The sequence below is a fragment of the Pleurodeles waltl genome, chromosome 1_2, assembly GCF_031143425.1.
Source record: "Pleurodeles waltl isolate 20211129_DDA chromosome 1_2, aPleWal1.hap1.20221129, whole genome shotgun sequence".
NCBI lineage: Eukaryota > Metazoa > Chordata > Amphibia > Caudata > Salamandridae > Pleurodeles > Pleurodeles waltl.
In genome coordinates, this window is record NC_090437.1 from 956,380,970 (window position 1) to 956,401,235 (window position 20,266).

The 20,266-nt window shown below is 45.6% G+C and overlaps 1 protein-coding gene across 2 annotated transcripts in view; it reads right to left on the bottom strand.

The window, feature by feature from the left end:
• Positions 1–20,266, bottom strand: part of TRMT9B (tRNA methyltransferase 9B (putative)) — a 157,105-nt gene that overhangs the window by 82,781 nt on the left and 54,058 nt on the right. For both annotated transcript variants that reach the window (XM_069200793.1, XM_069200801.1), the window contains one exon: positions 14,316–14,470. In XM_069200793.1, coding sequence (XP_069056894.1) covers positions 14,316–14,470 — 155 coding nt within the window. The remainder of the gene's footprint in view (positions 1–14,315; positions 14,471–20,266) is intronic.

A 20,266-nucleotide genomic window follows, 5' to 3' on the forward strand; every position in this document is an offset into this window, starting at 1 on the left:
AACGCGATGGTATGTACCGCCAATTGTTTACCGCCATTGAATACCCCCTGTGATGATTCATGGGTCATTATGTGGTGGGTGTTGTTCTATTGGCATAAAGGTGTAGGTTTTGGGACCGCCAGTTTATCACTGACCTTTGGGCTGGCAGATTTGTGTATGTGGCTGTATTCTGTTGGACTGATGTGTGTGTGTCATATTATGGTGAAAGGATATCTGCCTCCGCGGTGGTAAGTTGGCGGTCGTCAGCGTGGCGGTAAGCGGTATTTACTGCCAGTGTCATAATGAGGGCCTCAGTGATTATGGTGCAGACAGCGCAGTGCTCAAAGAAGTGTTTAATTATGCAAAGACCCCTTAAAATAATGTTCAATTAATAATTCAAGGGGCATCAGTCACAATAGTCTTCTCAGCGCTGTGTATTAGCAATAAACACTGTAAATACTTATATAAGTGACAGCAATTGAGCACATACCTATTTGGATTTAGTTTGAAGAGATGAGACAACTTATGTTTGTATTTATGGCATTCCTCACTAATATGTCTTCTTGGAAATAATTGTGACTCATTCCTTCTTGATTCATTAACTGAACTTTTAGAGACAACCCATTTGCATCTTATTTTTAGCGTAGGTAGCTTTGGGCCCGATTTAGACTTTGGCAGAGGGGGTACTCCGTTGCAATGGTTACAGAGTACCCTTACCCCCAAACCAAAGTTCTCCCTGACTCATTTAAAGTCAGATGGAACTTTAGTATGTAGACAGCAGAGACTACTCAGTCTCCACCGCCTAAGGTCAGCTTGACGGCTCGACAGAGTATGGAACGTCGGAGGTTTTGCCATATGTTCATCCACCTTATTTAGACTGGACGAACACATTGTCAGTTTTATCTCTGTATTACCACAAGGTAAAAGCTGGAAGTAACGGGCAAAGAAACCTGCAAAATAACCTTCATGCCATGGGAGAAATCACCTAAGGAGAATGGGTCATTGTGTTTTTTTATGTTTTCAAAATGAAAATCTCGCTTTGGGATTTTCTTTCAAAACATTAAAACAATGTTGAAAGTTTGATGTCCAACTCTGTCATGTTGACATAGCTATCCGTCAAACTTTCAACACATTTACAGGGACAGCTATGATGGTGGTTATTGTAAATGCAAAATATATCTGCTGGGCTGGCAGACATCTCTAAACCTGGTGGGCGGGAACTCCCTCAGACAGATTAAATTCCCTTTAACCAAACTGTAAATCAGGCCCTTTGACTTGTGATTGTATGACATGTAAGTATCCACAATTAGATAGAGGAAGATACTCACTTTTATATATATCCTGATTCATATGAGTGCGAAGTAACTTTGGAGAAGTAGTAATTATGAATTGTGGCAGCGCTATTTAATAGTTTCAGAATTTCTGCAGAGGTATATTTACATTAGATTCTGTTTCTCAATGTTGGAAAGTGGATTATTGGTAAGGGCGGGTAAGTACCTACACTTAGCAGTAGGCCACTAACCTCCACTTAGGTCCAGTTAGGTCTGAGTTAATTAAACCAAGCTCAACCCTTGGTAGCTTGGCAACGAGTGTCAAGGCTTAACACAATAAAAATCCAATTTATAAGCATAGATTATATTTTTATATTTAAAATGACACCAAAATGATTAAAATCGGATAAGGGAAACCGGACATATGAATTTTTAAAGATTTAGGCCCTCATTACAACCCTGGCGGTCGGTGTTAAAGCGGCGGTAATACCGCCAACAGGCTAGCAGAAAAAAGAATGGAATCACGACCATGGCGGAAACCGCCAACATAGACAGCCACTTTAACACTCCGACATTCTCCACTGGTTCTGGAGGGGGCCTGGTGCCCAGAGTGGTCCACGTGCAGTGTGGCTGGTACAATTCCCTCACCTGGGTGTGTGTGCCATGAGATTACCGAGGTACAGGTAGCATGATACGCCATGGAGGCAGTGACATACCCCACACTGCTGCGGTTTCGCCTTCCACCTGCAGGTGCAAACAGTGATGGAAGTCATGCCTCATGGAAGCTGCCCATTGTCCAGGAACTCTCCTCCAGCCTCGGACGACTGACCACTGGGGATGGTAGCCATGTCAGCGGTGGTGCCACTGTCCGAGTACGTCGCGGGGCCGGTGGCGGTGCTTGCGTCGGTGTCTGTGGCGGCAGTGCTTGCGGCGGTGTTTGTGGCGGCGGTGCTTGCGGCGGTGTCAGTGGCGGCGGTGCATGGGTCAGCACCTGCTGAGGGACACAGCAGGACGTCTCCTGCAGCCTCGGACGGCTGCCCACTGGGGAAGAGGCTGGGGACTGTCACTGAGGCTGTAGACGTGCCGGTGGCGGTGCAGGTGGCGGTGCAGGTGGCGGGGCAGCTAGCGTGTTCGCCACCATACAGGTTGGTATGGTCGTGGACAGTGTGACACTGGTCCCTCAGTCAGTGCCACCATGCCCTCTCCTGACCTGCTCTTCTGTTTTGGGCCCTTCCCCACCTTTGATGGTGCTGCAGTTGTCTTGCCACTACCCCGTCTTGTTTTTGCTGAGCCCTTGGTGTCTGGTAGTTTCGGCTTCTCCCTCCAGGGTGTGGGCACCTTTTTCACCTTGGAAGGTGGCGGAATGTCCTTGCCCTCGCTACGTGGCACACTGGCAGCCCTGATGGGTGGCACACTCGATGACCCCGCAGTTGCTGGCACCACTGTGCCTGGGAATTTAGTGGCTGAGGTGCTGGGATGGGACCTGGAAAGCCTGGCCCTAGGGGAAGGACGGGGGGGAGGTGTAGGGAAGAGGTCAATGTTAGCCACCACTCAAAGAAGGCATTGCCCATGCAGCATGCTCACAGTATGCTCACCTGTTTGTCTGGAGGACCGTACAGTTGCGTGTACTGGGGGAGGACCCCATCCACTAGTTTCTCCAACTCCTCCGAAGTGAAGGCAGGGGCCCTTTCCCCAGATGCTGTAGCCATTGTCGCTTCCAGACACAGGTCACAGCAGCACTTGCAGTGTAGGTCCTCTCCTGTTGAAGGTCAGGTATCAAGTGAGTGAACATACAGAAAATGGCGGTCACATCCGCGGTGGTGCGTACCGTCATCGCCGGCGTACATCGCCATTGGCTACTGGGACCCATTGGGCCCAATGTTAACCTATGCTCAATTGCGCCGCGGTCTTCGACCGCCCACCGCGACAGTTTACAACGCCAGCGCAGTTACCTCATATCTCCTTGTCCCACCTTACAGGTCAGGCAGCCGCCATTTCAGGGGGCCACCTGGCATGGATAAAAACTGTGTCACACCTACCTAGGCCGGGAATACAGACAGATACCGGCACATTGCGGATTAATAAAGTTTCTGCAAATAACACATTGTGATACCTCAGTGTTGGATGACTCTCTGCTCGCTGTTCTCCTCCATAGGGCACGTCTGCTGGGGCAGGTGATGAGATGGCGGCAACCTACGGTGTACAGACCCCTGTCGGCAGGACCTGTCGACAATGGAAGAGAGACACATCCTGGTCACATACAGACTTGATCATGCAACAATCCAGGAACTGTGTGCCCAGTTGGAGCTGGACCTCATGTGAGCTATCCGCCATCCCACAGGAATCCCCCCTCTAGTACAGGTCCTGTCTGTACTCCATTTCCTGGCCAGTGGGTCTTTTCAAACAACAGTGGCCATGACATCGGGGATGTCCTAGCCAATGTTCTCTAACGTGTTGTCCAGAGTGTTGTCCGCCCTGCTGAAACACATGCACAGCTACATCGTTTTCCCTCAGGTGGAGGATTTGCCCACAGTGAAAGGTGACTTCTACGCCCTGGGACATATCCCCAACATCATTGGTGCCATTGATGGTACACATGTGGCATTTATCCCCCACGCAGGAATGAACAGGTGTACAGAAACCGGAAGAGCTACCATTCGATGAGTGTGCAGATGGTGTGTTTGGCAGACCAGTACATCTACCATGTGAATGCCAAGTATCCTGGCTCTGTGCATGACGCTTACATTTTGAGAAATAGCAGCACCCCTTATGTGATGGGGCAACTCCTGAGGCACTGTGTGTGGCTAATAGGTGAGTCCAAGGTCCCAATACAGTTGACGTAGGTGTCTGGCTATGGGGTTGTCCCTAAGGGTTAGTGTGTGTCTAACAGTTGTCCCTCAACATTTGCAGGTGACTCTGGTTACCCCAACCTGTCATGGCTACTGACCCCAGTGAGGAATCCCAGAACAAGGGCAGAGGACCACTACAATGAGGCACATAGGCGACCTAGGAGGATAATGGAACGCATCTTCGGCCTCCTGAAGGACAGATTCCGGTGCCTCCATCTGACAGGTGGTTCCCTATACTACTCACTGAAGAAGGTGTGCCAGATAATCGTGGCATGCTGTATGCTGCACAAACTGGCTTTGCGACACCAGGTGCCTTTTTCTGCAGGAGGATGGGCCAGATGGTGGTCTTGTGGCAGCTGTGGAGCCTGTGGACAGTGAAGAAGAGGAGGCAGAAGAAGAGGATATCAACAACCGAAACAACATCATCAAGCAATACTTCCAGTGAGACACAGGTAAGAAGATATCACTGCTTCCCACATCTCATACTATTGATGGAGCTAGCATAAGTCTGTTATTTTCACTCAGTGTATTGGCCCTGACATGTCATTTTGCCTTTCCATTTCACAGATCTGGGTCCCACTTTGTGCCCTCTGCTATGTTTACTCCTGGCCTACAGCTGTGTTACATTGATATGTGAACAAGTAAATTGACATTGCTATATTCCATAGATATTGTAATTACACATTTGTGAAAGCAAAGACTGACTCCAGATTGCTTTGTGATTGAAGTGTGTTTATTCCTGTGCAAATAAGTGGAGGGGGTAGTAAAATGGGCCGGGGTGATGGTGGAGGTATGTCCAAGGCAGAGTCCAGTCTATTTGTTTCACAGGTGCATTGTCCAAAGGGGCATAGGAAGTGGAGCAGTGGCAGTTTATGGATGGACAGGGTGACATAGTGGGACAGAAGGGTGACATTCAGGGGGGTCTTATTTCCTGGTGGGGGTCTTGGCAATGTTCTCTGTCTTGTTCCTGGATCTCAGGGACCGTTTGCGGGGTGGTTCTCCATCTGCAGGGGGTGGGGTGCTGGTGTCCTGTTGTTCCTGTGGCGGAGCCTCCTGTCCACTAGCGCCGGCGGAGGTTGAGGGCTGTTCATCGTCCAGGCTAGTGTCAGGGGCCCGTTGGTGTGCCACTGTGTCGCTCATGGTGTTGACAAGGTCTTCCAGTACCCCTGCTATGGTGACCAGGGTGGTGTTAATGGGCTTCAAGTCTTCTCTGATCCCAAGGTAGTGTTCCTCCTGCATCCACTGGGTCTCCTGAAACTTGGCAAGTACCATGCCCATGGTCTCCTGGGAATGGTGGTAAGCTCTCATGATGTTGGAGAGTGCCTCGTGGAGAGTGGGTTCCCTGGGCCTGTCCTCCCCCTGTCACACAGAAGTCCTCCCAGCTTTCCTGTTATCCTGTGCCTCTGTCCCCTGAACCGTTTGCTCACTGCCACTGCCCCCAGGTCCCTGATCGTCCTGTGTTAGTGGGGTTGCCTGGGTTCCCTGTAGTGGTGGACAAACTGCTGATTGACGTGTCCTGGGGACAGATGGATGGGCCCGCTGGGTGGGTGCTGTGGTGGTGTTTCCTGAGGGGGGAGGCTCTGTGGTGGTTTGTGACTGTGTCAGGGGAACCGACTGTCCTGAGGTCCCTGATGGGCCGGGCTGGTCATCTTGATCCAGGCATGCAGAGCTGCTGTCATCACTATGGGTCTCTTCTGTGGGGGGACTGGATATGTTTGACACCTCCTGTCCGGTGACGTTGGGTATGGGTCCTGTTGTGGTGTAAATGCATAGTTATTGTATCTGTGTGTGCCATCTTGTGCAATGGGTGAGTGACCTCTGTACTGGACATGCTTTGGTGATGGGTGTCCATGCATTGGTGTAACATGCAGGGCTTGGTTTTGGGATGTGTGGGTTGTGTTAGTGGGGTATCTGTGGGTTGTTGGGGTGATGGGTGTGAGGGTAAGGGTGGGGGTATGTGATGGCATGCAGGTGGGGAGTGGGGGATAAAGTAATAAAGATATAATCTTACCAGAGTCCAGTCCTCCTGCTACTCCTGCGAGGCCCTCAGGATGCATAATTGCCAAGACGTGCTCCTCCAATGTTGTTAGTTGTGGGGGAGGAGGTGGGTGTCCACCGCCAGTCCTCTGTACAGCAATCTGGTGTCTGGATACCACGGAACGTACCTTCCCCCGTAGGTCGTTCCACCTCTTCCTGATGTCATCCTGTGTTCTTGGAAGCTGTCCCTCTGCGTTAACCCTGTCGACAATTCTGCACCATAGCTCCATCTTCCTTTCAATGGATGTCTGCTGCACCTGTGATCCGAATAGCTGTGGCTCTACCCGGACGATTTCCTCCACCATGACCCTGAGCTCCTCCTCAGAGAACCTGGGGTGTCTTTGAGGTGCCATGATGTGGTGTGGGTGATGTGTGAGGTGGTGTCTGTTGTGATGTGTGAGGGGATGTGTTGGTGTGTGTTGTTTGAGGTGCATGGATGTTGTATAAGTGATGGTGTTGTGTGTCTGTGGATGCTGGTGTTGTTTTAGGTAGTCTCTCTCTCTGGCCTTCTTTCGAAATGTTGGTAGTAAGGGTTTGTGGGTGATGTGGGTGGGTGCTTTATATTGGATTGGGTGTGTGGGTGTGGTGTGTGTATGTGTATCAGGTGTGTGTATTTCGAATTATCCAATGTGGTTGTGTTTTGTAAATGTGTGTGTATTTTGAGCGCGGCGGTGTGTACCGCCAATGGAATACCGCGGTTGAAAGACCGCCGCATTGATTCGTGGGTCGTGATACTGTGGGCGTATTCCTGTTGGAGTGACAGTGTCGGTTTTGGTATTGCCAGTTTATCATTGACCTTCAGTGTGGCGGACTTGCGTGGGTGTCTGTATTGTGGCGGATTCCGAACTGTGAGTCGTAATACCTGTAGCGGAATTCCGCGGCCACAGCGGTATTTTGGCGGTCTTCTGCACGTCGGAAAGTGGGATTTACCGCCAGGGTTGTAATGAGGTCCTTAATGTTTTCTAGCACATAAAAACTAAAAGCGCAAATCTGGTCATCTGGTCGCACTAGACCGGGACAAAGTCAAAATTTGTAGCTGACTGCGATGGAGACCTGCTTAACTACATCAAGCGGGAGGTCTCAGTCAAAAGTTCACCTTTGGACTTATTCTTTTTCTTGAAGATTTTCTTCAGGAGGACAAAGTCACCAATTCAATTGGACCATACTGGAGCCCTCTTCAGTTACACGTCGCAGGAGACCTTGGTAAAGATTTCTACAGTCAGACTTAGACAATTTTTCGGGATGAAAATATTTGTCCAGGCCAAAGCTAAATCGTGATCCAACATCCCTAGAGCCCTCCTCGGATACGCTGCACGCCAAGTCCCGGTCAACTTTTTACTTTCAAACTTAGTCACTTTTTTTTAGCTTTTTCTCCCCGACGTCGGAAGACCCTTTTGAGTCGACGTTATCGGTTTGCCTTTCCAGGAGCCCCCGGTGAAGTCCTGGAAGTCTGGGGCTCTGAAGCTTTTCAGAGGGATGAGCCTGCAAGTCAGGCCGGGTCGCAGTTGACATAAACCGGCTTGACTCTCGACAGCGGGTCGGTCCCTTTATGGAGCTTTTTTACAAAAGTTCTCTTATCTTCTCCAAACTTTTGGATCTTCTTCCAGAAGGTCTTTGAAGGTCCTTTAGGTGTCCACAGCTCACCCCAAGGTTCCAGAAGCTCCAAGTTGCTCCTTGTGGGCTAGGGCTCCAACTCCCAGAATGCACCTCATTCAAATCCTAAAATGATCACTAGCCACTGGTCAGCTGGTCAGTTCCTTCAGGTTTTGATGCAGGGGACTCTGGTTAGCTATTTTTCACCTGTAGAAAGCAGGGGGTCCCTTCTTGAACCAGTTGAAGACAGGCAAAGTCCTTTTAGTGGTGAAGCCCAAGTGTGCAGCTGGTACAGTCCTTCAGAGTGAAGTGTCCAGGTGCAGGTCAGGGGTCCAGCAGGGCAGTCCATCTTCTTCTGATGATGTTCCTTCTAGGGATCTGAGTAGTTCTGCCATATTTATTCTTGCTCCTGGGGTGAAAAGCAGGGGGGCCCGACTGTCCAATCACAGGCAAGCCACTTCCTCCTTGGATTACTACTTCCTGGGAAGTGTGGCAAAAATCAGTCCCAGGGAGCAACATTCTTCAAAAATCCAACATGGCTGAAACTGATTTTTGGAGGTTAGGTCTGGTTGAGCCCACCCACTGGTGTCGCTATAAATCCTAAACACACCCCTCTCCTAATCTAATCAAGAGGGCACCTAATTGTCTGTGGTTGCAGGAAAAAGGGGAGGTCCTGAGCTGCTACAAATGTCCTTCCCTGCCTTTGAAGACCAGTTTGGCTGCTCTCCCCCCATCCTGTTTCACCATCTGCTGAGGCAGATCTCCTTCCCCAAGCACATCCTTTGTGTTCAGCCCAGGCCACTTCACACCTCATCAAGGCAGCCTGGCCAGGCTGCCAGAGGCTTACCAATCAGAGAAGGGCACTGCAGAGCTGAAGTTGGCAACGTTCAGGTAGAGTTTTTAAAATTATTTTCCTGAACTAGTTATATTCAATCCAACAATGGCAAGTTGTGGGATTTATTATAAGAATTAAATTGATATCAAACTCAAGGTATCCGTCTCTTATGGAGACTTTGTTAATTAAAATAAAGTCTCCCCATGTTAGCTCATGGAGGCCATTCACTACAGTGAGAGAAAAACAAACTTGGTTATTTTACCTCGCCAGGGCTTATAAATCAATTTTATAAGGTCTCTGCCTATACTTACATGGCACCCAACCCTAGGGGCCCTTAGGGCACATCTTAGTGGTGACGTATATGTTAAAGTAAGGTAGTTTTAGACTTTGGAAGTACTTTTAATTCCAGAGTCGAATTTGCATATAACTTCAATTTAAAAGCAGCCAGCAAGGCATGCCTGCCTTTAAAATGACCCTGGGCAGCACCTCAGCAGTGCACCTATCAATCAATCACTCAATCAATCACTGGATTTATAAAGCGCTCTACGTACCCGTGAGGGTTTCAAGGTGCTGGGGGGGGTACTGTTACTGATCGAAGAGCCAGGTCTTGAGGAGTCTTCTGAAGGTAAGTAGGTCTTGGGTCTGTCGTAGGTTGGAGGGGAGGGTGTTCCAAGTTTTGGCGGCGAGGTATGAGAAGGATCTGCCGCCGGAGATCTTTCTTCGGATGCGGGGAACGACGGTGAGGTTAGTGGAGCGGAGCTGACGGGTGGGGGTGTAGAAGCTGAGTCTGTTGTTCAGGTAGGCTGGTCAGGTGTCGTGGAGCGCTTTGTGAGCGTGGGTAAGAAGATTGAAAGTGATCCTCTTGTCCATGGGGAGCCAGTGAAGGTTTCTCAGGTGGTGGGAGATGTGGCTGTGGCGGGGTACGTCGAGGATCAGCCGGGCGGAGGCGTTTTGGATGCATTGGAGGCGTAGTAGGTCTTTTGCTGGGATGCCTGTGTAGAGTGCGTTGCCATAGTCCATTCTACTGCTGATGAGGGCCTGTGTCACAGTTCTTCTGGTTTCTGTCGGGATCCACTTGTAGAATCTACGGAGCAAGTAGAATGTGTTGTAGCAGGAGGAGGAAACTGCGTTGATCTGTTTAGACAAGGTGAGGGAGGAGTCAAGGATGAAGCCCAGGTTGCGAGCGTGGTCAGTCGGTGTCAGTGGGGTTCCTAGTGCTGTAGGCCACCAGGAGTCGTCCCAGGCGGAGGGGGTGGGTCCGAGAATGAGGACCTCCGTCTTGTCCGAGTTTAGTTTCAGACGGCTGCTTCTCATCCATTCGGCAATGGATTTAATTCCCTCGTGGAGGTTGGTTTTGGTGGTGCGCGGGTCTTTGGTTAGTGAAAGGATGAGCTGGGTGTCGTCGGCGTAGGTGAGAATGTTGAGGTTATGTTGTCGGGCCACTTGTGTGAGGGGGGCCATGTAGATGTTGAACAGCGTCGGGCTGAGGGATGAGCATTGGGGGACGCCGCAGATGATGTTGGTGGCTTCGGAGCAGAAGGAGGGGAGGCGGACTCTCTGGGTTCTGCCGGAGAGGAATGAGATGATCCAGTCGAGGGCTTTTCCTTGAATTCTGATTTTTTGGAGGTGTGATTTCAGGGTGCGGTGGCAGACTGTATCGAAGGCGGCAGATAGGTCCAGGAGGATGAGGGCTGATGTTTCGCCGTTGTCCATTTGGCGTCTGATGTCGTCTGTGTTGGCGAGAAGGGCGGTCTCAGTGCTGTGGTTTCATCTGAAACCGGATTGGGAGGGGTCCAGGATGTCGTTGTCTTCGAGGTGGCTGGTTAGTTGTGTGTTGACGATTTTTTCAATCACCTTCGCTGGGAACGGGAGTAGGGAGATGGGTCGGAAGTTCTTGAGGTCTTTGGGGTCTGCTTTGGGCTTCTTGAGGAGGGCGCGGATTTCGGCGTGTTTCCATCTTTACGGGAATGTCGCTGTTTCAAAGGAGATGTTGATGACCTTCCGTAGTTGGGGGGCGATGGTGGAGCCGGCTTTATTGTATACGTGGTGGGGGCAGGGGTCTGACGGAGATCCTGAGTGGAAGGAGTTCATGATCTTGCGTGTCTCTGTGTCGTTGACGTTGGTCCAGGACGTCAGGTGGTTTGTGCAGGTGGGGTGTTCGGGGTGGGGTCTGGCGTGGGAGTGGCATTGAAGCTGTTGTGGATGTCGGTGATCTTCCGGTGGAAAAAGGTGGACAGTGCGGTGCAGAGTTCTTGGGATGGAGGGATGCCATTGACGTTGGCGCTGGGGTTGGAGAGTTCTTTCACGATGCTGAAGAGCTCTTTGCTGTTGTGTGCGTTGTTGTCCAGGTGGTCTTTGAAGTGGGATCGTTTGGCTTGTCTGATGAGTTGGTGGTGATTGCGGGTGGCGTCCTTGTGGGCTGTGAGGCTGTCGGGTGTGCGTCTGAGGAGCCATTCCCTTTTTTAGCTTCCGGCAGTCGTGTTTGGAGTTTAGGAGCTCGTTGGTGAACCAGGTGGCTTTTTTTCTGGTTTGGTTGTCGGTGGGTTTCTTGAGTGGCACGAGGGTGTTGGCGCATTCGTTGATCCACATAGTGAGGTTGTGGGTGGAGGTGTCTGGGTCAGTGGGGTCGGGGGTGGGTTCTGGGCGAGGGTGTTGGTAAGCTGGTCTTCTGTAACTTTGCTCCAGCATCGGCGGGGTGGCTGTTGGGTGCGATGGTGCTCGGTATGTTTCTTGTAAGTGAAATGGATGCAGCGGTCCAGTGGAGTACGGTGGTATGGTTGAAGGTGACGTGAGCGCTTGAGGAGAAGATATGGTCAAGCATGTGGCCAGCGATGTGGGTTGGTGTGTCGACGAGTTGTCTGAGGCCGTGGTTGGTGAGGTTGTCGATCAGGGTGGTGGAGTTGGTGTTGTTGTTGTTCTCCAGGTGGAAATGTAGGTCCCCGAGGAGGATGTAATCCATTGAGGTAAGTGCATGGGTGCACCACCCATGCTGGGGTCCCTAAACCTAAATGCCCTACCATATACTAGGGACTTATAGGTAGGTTGACATGGCCAATTATAATTAGGTTAATTTGCATACTCATTTTACACAGAGCACAGGCCTTGGGACTGGTTAGCAGTACCCAGAGCACCATCAGAGTCAGCAAAAAGTGACAAATGGGGGCAAAAAGTTAGGGGGCCTCTGCAATCAGCCCTGTTTTCTCACACTCAATTAGGGCATGAGCACTATATTAAGCCTTATTTTCTGTTTCTAGTTGCATAGATGGGTTGCCTTAGTCATGATGAGACTCACCAATGCAGAAACAAGTAGAGACATCACCAATAAACCCTTGATTGTCATTTAATGTATTCACACAGAAAACATCAAAAATGCATTGGCAGGATTCATGTTGTTTAGAATGTTTACAACAATCTTGGGTGTCAACATTATTTTTAAGCGGTCTGTACATAACTATATACTTCTTTAAGCATTGTGCCATTGGCACTAAAATCACTTATTTATAGCACTTGTATTACTTAATAACATAAATATATTTTCACTAAGAATAACCGAGAGGCTCGGACAATATTTTGTAGATTCAGCAAATGATTGTTGTACTCATGTTATAGTTCATTGATTCCATTACCAGAGATGTCTCTGAATAGTAATGTTGACTTTCATACAGCACTATGCTGTGTGAAGGTTAGTTAATCTGGGCCTCAGTGTTTCTGCAACCAAGAAAGTGGGCAAACTGATGGTCTTGGCAGTTCATTACATTCAAACATCAGCTATTGTAGGAATACTTCTACATTTGAAGCACATCTAATACTTGATAAAATATTCCGAACAGTATTCTTGAAAATTGTATGGAATTGTATTAAAATTGAATGGAATTTTTCAAAACGTTCCCTCATACACAATATTTATACATGCAGACCTTGTACCAAGTGGAATTCAAACAAAAATAATGCACAAATGTTTATTAGTGCAAATATGTTTTTCTCCATACGTAAACTATTTTTCTAAACGGCGGAGTTTCCTTCCCCTTCTTATTAAGGAAATGTATTTACTCCTACTTTTGACAAGGTTACATTTGAGGTGATTATCAGCTGCAACCTACCAGTAAATTGGTCATGAACACTGATAAATATGAAGGTATGTTGAGGTTCGCTGCAATATACAAGAACAGCAACGAAGAACCACCCACATTCACGCCCTTAACTCTAAACTTGCAAACCTGCCAATTCTTCAGATGGGTGGATCTTCTGCGCTCGTTATCACACTGCATGAATGTATAATTCCACAAGGCCCATTTCTGTCAACCAAGATGTGCACTTTAGGCTCGTAAATTGCAGTAGAACTTAGATGCATAAAATCGGGAGTGTTACAGGAGATAACATTCTAAGTTGGCGGGAGTTCTAGAAATTGTTGTACCATTTCTTGTCAATGACTATTTAAGATTGAATTATATTAATTAAATCAATGTTAAGCTTTATATTTCACATTTACATGTTTTAAACTTAGTATACTCGGAAGCGCAAGATTTTTTAATTTAAACAATCAAAATGTAAGAGGAATATGTGTGACAGATTTAGTTCACTACATTAGCTGTAACCACTTCTATGTTTGTGTTTATCACAGTAAGATATTTGTTTTCAGAATGTCAATGTATTCTGCCACATCTTTATACAAATGGGGCAATACCCCTTCGTGATCACCCCAGGAAACAAAATGTGCACCGATGCGATCTATAGAACAGACTACACACGCATCTGCAGCTCTCTTTTATAATACTAATATACCCCACAGAAGCAAGAAGTGAGCACAAACACCAATTGTGCTTCCAAGACACTTACTTAATATGGCCCCTTGTGTTGTTTTTTTCTTTACCCTTGACTTTTTCCAGCTTATTTCTCCCTTCTATTTCAGGATACTTTAGCGTGCCCGTTACCAGCATGATCACTGTTTTCAGACTCCACAACACCTTCATCTTTACTTCTCAACCACGGTACCCACAGGCAACGGCACTATCAATATTTGCCTGTGCCTCAAAAAGTAAGCAGAAGGGGCAGACAAATATGAGGGTCCAAAGAGCACTTAGCAACAGAAAGGACAACGAAAATGAAAAAAGGGGTATTCTGATGGATAATTTGGTAAGAGATGAAAAAAGAGTGAACAGAAGGTAGTAAAGAAGATGGAGGCCATAGATGTGTTATGGAGGCCCATGTTTGCAAATTGGAGCAGCTGTGAACTTTTAAAGACACGCTGTATACGTCTTTTGCAAAGTATGTGAGTCTGCATGAATTTGCGCTTGCTGCAAGCAATGTTTGTTTGAATATCAGGGAAATCAACCATAAAACTAGCCAAAAGGACCATAAAGCAGGTCCAAAACCAGCCAAAAAACTTGCCTAAAAACTAGCCTGTCAGACGGGCCTGCCTGATTGTCCTATAGGCCAGTCTGACCCTGCATGCTGCCGATTCTTATTGGCCTAACCAGAAACAGGGTTAATTGGCTGCAACGGCAGACTGTCAGTTCAGCTAGACCTGACTGGCCAAAGTCAGAGTATGTCAACAGGTCCAGGCCAAGCCTGTAGCTGGAAAGACAGAGCAACATGGCACAGGCGTTGGCTCTTAGACATGTACAGATATTTAAACAAGCAGTCCTGGAAAAAAAGCCATATGCATGAGAGCTAAAATCCATAGGTAGGGTTGGCAAAAAAAGCATATCCTATCGTATAAATCAGTAGGGTAGGGAGTATGTATTAACTTACCTATGTCTGCAATGAGACTGCCAGGTTTTTGATCCAAAAGAAACTGACGAACTTTGGGCCATGCCTTGCTCTGGAGATCACTGAAATAGGAAGCTGTGCTTTCATACACTCTGTGCACGTGCTGCCTTTCTAGCTCGTTAGCCTCATGTTCCATGCTGGAAAGAAAAACGATTTACCATTAATATACCATTTGTCTATTAAAAACTGATATGCTCTATGGCACAAAAATGCATGTGTTACACCAGTGGCGGCTGGTGACATGTGAAAGTGGTGGGGCGTAAAAGTTGGGTTTGACTTTTATGTAGCGAGTGAAGTAAGCAAGCTTGATGGACAAAGTGGGGTCCAAGGTGAGTCCTCCCCCAAGAAAAAATGGAAAAAAGATTGACTAATTGTGCATTTGAAAGCAAATGAATTTAGTGAGAAAGCAAGGTTTATAAAGCAAGGGGAACGTACAGCCTTGAAATACTAAACCCATTAAAAACTGCCCCATATATTAATGCATTAATATGTTCAACAGTTACTTTAATGTGCAAATTGTACTGCGCAACAACTTCAGACCCTTTAAAGTGTGTGCTTGCTCAGTGTCTTGCATTGCATGCAGCATGAACTTTGGAAGAAAATGTTCTAAACAGACATCAGGAAGCACCCACAGATGGCTGCAATCAAACATTCAGAAATGTGTGCAGACAGATCTTTAAGTGGGATGAAAAAAGTGGGGGTATTTTGGTTTCTTTCTGAGATGTTACTGAGCTCTCTGAGAAGACAACTGACATACACCTAAAACCTGTCAGTACTATTGGCTTTGTCAATGGTTGTTAGCTGTTTAAGATAAACGAGTAACAACAATGATTAGTTATAAATAACTAACATTGGAAATGCTTTAATTCTGAAATTGTGAGACTGTGAATTAAATATTATCGATGCCTATGGAAGGAGTATGGCCTTCAGTTATGTGTGCTTTACATTAAATATGTATGCCCTTTTCTCTTCACATCTCCTCCATCTGCACATTTTCAACCTCCTCTCTTTCCTCTTCAGCACCCTCGTTTCCCTTTCCCCTGAATGCACTCCCTTGGATCTTCCCCATTTTACCACCCTAAACAAACACTGTACGCATTCTCATGTAAGCACTTTATTTCATTTTGCTTTTGCCTTCTAAATATTTTGACCTCTATACACCCCTTCACACACATTTACACTGAATTTCATTTGCAACTGGAATACATGCCCATTGTTCAGTGTGCTCTGCAGAGAGACCAACCCACTGTCAGGCACTTTGCTTTGCCTTCATTCTGAGCACCAGTGCTCTCAATCGAAGCCCCGCATAAACACCTGGCACAAGTCAAAGTATGCACTATACAAGAGTGGTACAGTGCACAGACACACAGCACAATGAAACAGTTAACGCTCTTGGGGAATGCAACATCAAGTAAAACATGTGAAATAAGAGGAACTAAATGGCTGACACACAATCCACAAATTTTAACATTCATTATTTGCATATCAATCCATGTTTGTGGCATTAATGTTAAATGCGTGAAGAAAGGGCCAGTTTTAACACCACACAGCAGATAACTGTCTTTACTGTAAGGACGTATTTCTCTCCTTGCACTTGTCTCGGATATTTGGAACCCTGCTCATCGCTTGGAACAGTTTCATGAGGAACAAATCCAGCAACTCCACTTCTAAAGGTGCCAGTGATCTGCAGCCAGGGCTTGGGGTGTCACATGGGGTAGGTTAGCGTGACAAGGGGTCTCAGTACAACAAAAATAACACAAGGTTAGCATTATAACACATACTGTTACTGAAGACAAGCACTTAATCACAAGGCTTGCATGTACTCCTAATGCTTGACAAATGGGGAAAGGGTGGGATCTATGCCTGTTAATGGTAGATGATAGTCCTCACGCAGGGATGAAGACTCTGACGCCCAAAATCATGAAGCTAAAAGCGTCACTGGCCTTCAGTGGCTACTGCCATTGACCACAATGGAAAAGAAGGACTTTAGAGCAGTCAGCCCTGCGTCGGGCGTCACAGTGTAGAAAGTTGATTTACTGCCTGGCTTCGATCTCATGCTTCGAAGCGAGGCGGGGCAGACAGCCTGGGACAGACAGTCCAGACTTACATGCATTGATTTTTTTAGAGATATGATTGTATCTCTGAACAAATAGAACTATTTAATATTTTTTATATGAATGTGCAGGAATTTCAGAGGGGCGCAGCCCCTCAGCCCTAAAAGAGAAACCGCTCCTGCATTATACCGTTTCGGTGTAGTAATAAAACAGTTAGATAAATAGATGTGTTAAACAGAACAGCAAGATTAGTCTACCAGCTACAACCTTTGAGTGTGATTGTTATTTTGTTATAAAGCGATAAAAGTTGAACTATTGCACAGTGTCCATGAAATTACATGGTGTTCAAGCAAACCAGAGCCATAATGATCTACTATGGCAATGGTAATATTCTTAGCCAGCACAGGTACAAGAAGGAATCTTGGAGGTAAACGGTAGCCTCATTATGAGGTAGAGAAATAATTTTCTCCTAAGACAATTTTTTTTTGCAAGTATGGTTGTTTGACTATCTAGCCTTAAGTCAAATTCACAAAGGTATTTTTCCAACCTGAACTAGCACAAAAGCATTTTGGACATGCCTTTGCTCACAAACCAAACTTGCACATGTGGCATTATGGACATAGTTGCCGACTTTGGAACTGGTGAACCAGGTTCGAGTATCAGTGTGGAATCAACATCCTGTGATTCTGGGCAAATCACCGAAACTCCCGAAGCCTAAAAGAAAAAAAATTACCCTGACCTTGTGTAATGTAATAAGAGCTCCACTGCCCTGTGACTTTCTGTAATGTAGCAGGTGTTCACGTAAAGCGATCCAATACCTTTAGAAGAGTTTGCTCTACATAAAAAAGCAAAGAAAATGTAATGTAATTGTAATGCATGCATGCCCATGTATTGTACTGCAAATTGGAGCTACTTGGACTGAGCAATGGATAACTCATGATGCAGTACATCCATGCCTGACAGGATCGGAGAAACCCTGATGTGTCATTAGGCAATCCCATCAATTATTACACAATACATTGGACATATAGCTTTTCACTAACAAAAAACGAGGACAACCATGTTGACAATTCTAGAACCATAAATTACACAATCTTCTGAAAGCACAACTTTTTCCTTAGCCAATGCTTGTTTTCTTTGCAAACTTTTTATGTAAAACTATTACAAAAACAATTATAATATGGCTACCTGGGTACCAATGTAGGTAAATGCATTGCATACATGTGAACGCACTGCAAGCCATCTTAAAGGTTATTATAAATGTATAACAAAAAAGGTAAAAATAGTGGATTGTGCACAGGCACTGGCAGCTACTTCTGCAAACTTTAAAAAAAAAGTATAACAAAAACCATTAAAAGATGGCAACCCATGAGTGAACACACATAAACTACCATCTTTGAATGGTTTCAAAGATGATTCATTAATATACGCTGATTTCAATGCTCAGACAGGATGCCCATGACAATGCCTGGGAAGCTGTCAAACCCTTGCACAGTAAAAAGAAAGGTAAAATTATATATATATATATATATATATATATATATATATATATATATATATATATATATGCTTTTTTTAAAAACTTAATGGCACACCAGTACGTGCCACTGAAGTGGGCTAATTTATGTCTGAGCAACAATATTGTAGTGGAGCAGTATGGCAACACTATTGCAGAAAGGAACCAGTGGCTGAAGTGGGTAGACCATTGTCCCATGCTTTATGCTGTGGTGATGGGCAGAAGAACATTTTTTGCAACACAATAACAAATCAACAGATAAAGTCAAAATGCAGAAAGTCCATGGATGTAAGTATGTATTTTAAAAGGATTTCCTTAAAATCAAAAGGTCTTGACTAACACCAGACCTAAAACCATTGGGCCTGATTCACAAAGGTAAATTACACTTTTCAGTAGGTTTACTTATTTTCGGAATTCACAAACTGCACTTTTGTAGTAACTTATACTTTTGTAGAACGTCCAGCACTACACAACGGGCTTCTGATACACAATTCGCACTTTGAGTAAGTTTACTACTTCTTGGTATTATACTTAATTGTGAGTGGTTTACTATTAATTGTGAGTGATGAACTTAAGTTGTATAGATTGCTGCACAATTCCTGGGGGTCAGATGTATGTAGCTTGGCGTTTGCGATTTCATTATAGCAGACTCTTTCAATTCGCTATTAGGAAATCGCAAACAGTTACGTACAACAACGTTTTTAAGACTGTTTGCGATTCCCAAATGGGTCGCAAGAAATCAGCATTCATATTCATGAGGCAGTTCGCAATTTGGGAATGGCTGCAATCACAGGGATGGTGGCCTGCTGGGGTCAGCAGAACACCATGTCTGTGATTGCTATATCAATAAAGCAATATTTTTTGTAATACAGCCCGTTTTCCTTATGGGACTTCTTCCCATTTGCGAAAACAGTCAAACATACCAGTGCGACTCGCTATTAGGAAGAGACGTCCCTGACATGACCCTTCCTAATAGCGAGCCGCAAACCCTATTTTGCGCGTTGGTAATAGATTACCAACTCACAAAATAGGGTTGGTACATGTCAAAAAGCATTTTACCAGTCTATGCGAGGTCATCTGCAGCCAGTTAAAGGCTTCATACATCTGGCCTTAAGAAACTTATGGAAACATTGTCTGTGCTTCATAGATTGACCTTGGTTCCAGAGACTAGGTATAAGGGTCTGTCCTGTACGTTTATACAAATAAAATAAAAATAGTTGTAACATATTACAGGATCACAACTAAATATCAACTGAATCATATAAAAGAATATAACTTTAGAGTTACAGGACTAAGATTCAGGGAAAGATAAATTACAAAAGGGACAGCAACAAAATTATTAAATACATTACAGATAAGCACAAATGCAGCCTCAATTACCAGTGCATTTAGGTACTATTGAGAAAGGAAGATAATGTTTCCTGACATCCTTATGATCTTTTTCTCAGTTCATTTTAGTAATTTTATGAGTACTGCAGAGGTAACTGGACATGCCTTGCAGCAGGTTTAGTAGGTGGTGGGTATGCAATTGATAGCAGTGAAATACATTTCATCCAGGGTGGTCAGCAAAATTTCTCTAGCATATAACCACTATTAGATGTAGTGCACAGAAAAAGGCCAGTGAAGGGAATCTCTGGACAATGCGTTCTCAGAATGGCCACATGCTAGGTGTCTGGTCTAGGCTGAAAGAGGCCTTGTTGAAGAAAATATGCTGATATGTTGTTAATGTTATCCTTTTGGGTATTGTTTCCAATTTACTTTGGTGTACAGTTGCTTGTGCATCTGTCAAATCTTTGAAGACAAGAGCGTATGGTACCAATGACATAATGAGGAAGGAGAAAAAAAGGCGCACAGAGAAAAGGTTCTTTGGGTATCATCTAGAAAGTGCACCAGCCACTATATTTCTGAATCAAGGTAGTTATGTAACATGAAAGTTATATTGTATAAAGAGGTATACCCATAGTGCCTGTCTATTGTTTCTGTATGGAAGATTTGTAAAACCTGTAGACTATGATGATCCTTCCTGATAATGAAGGGCTCACTGGATTGAAATAGTTAATTATTCCACTTCAAGTAGGGCTGTTTCATAGGCAACAGCTCTAATTCGAGTAGCTCGTTTCACAAGTAGTCAAATTAGTCAAAACATAAGCAAGGTAGAAAATCACATGCTTAAGACAATCGTGTACTTTTTGTAGTAGTACAGCTGCAACTGCTCTATCTGGGGCACTGGTTTCCACAATAAACCATTTTTTTAGGTTTAGGAAGTCTTAATATAGGTGCTTCATTTAAGGCCTTTTTAACTACTGAAATGCCAGCAAACTATTGATCCACTGAAGGTTTTTCTGCACATTTCCTTTCTTCAA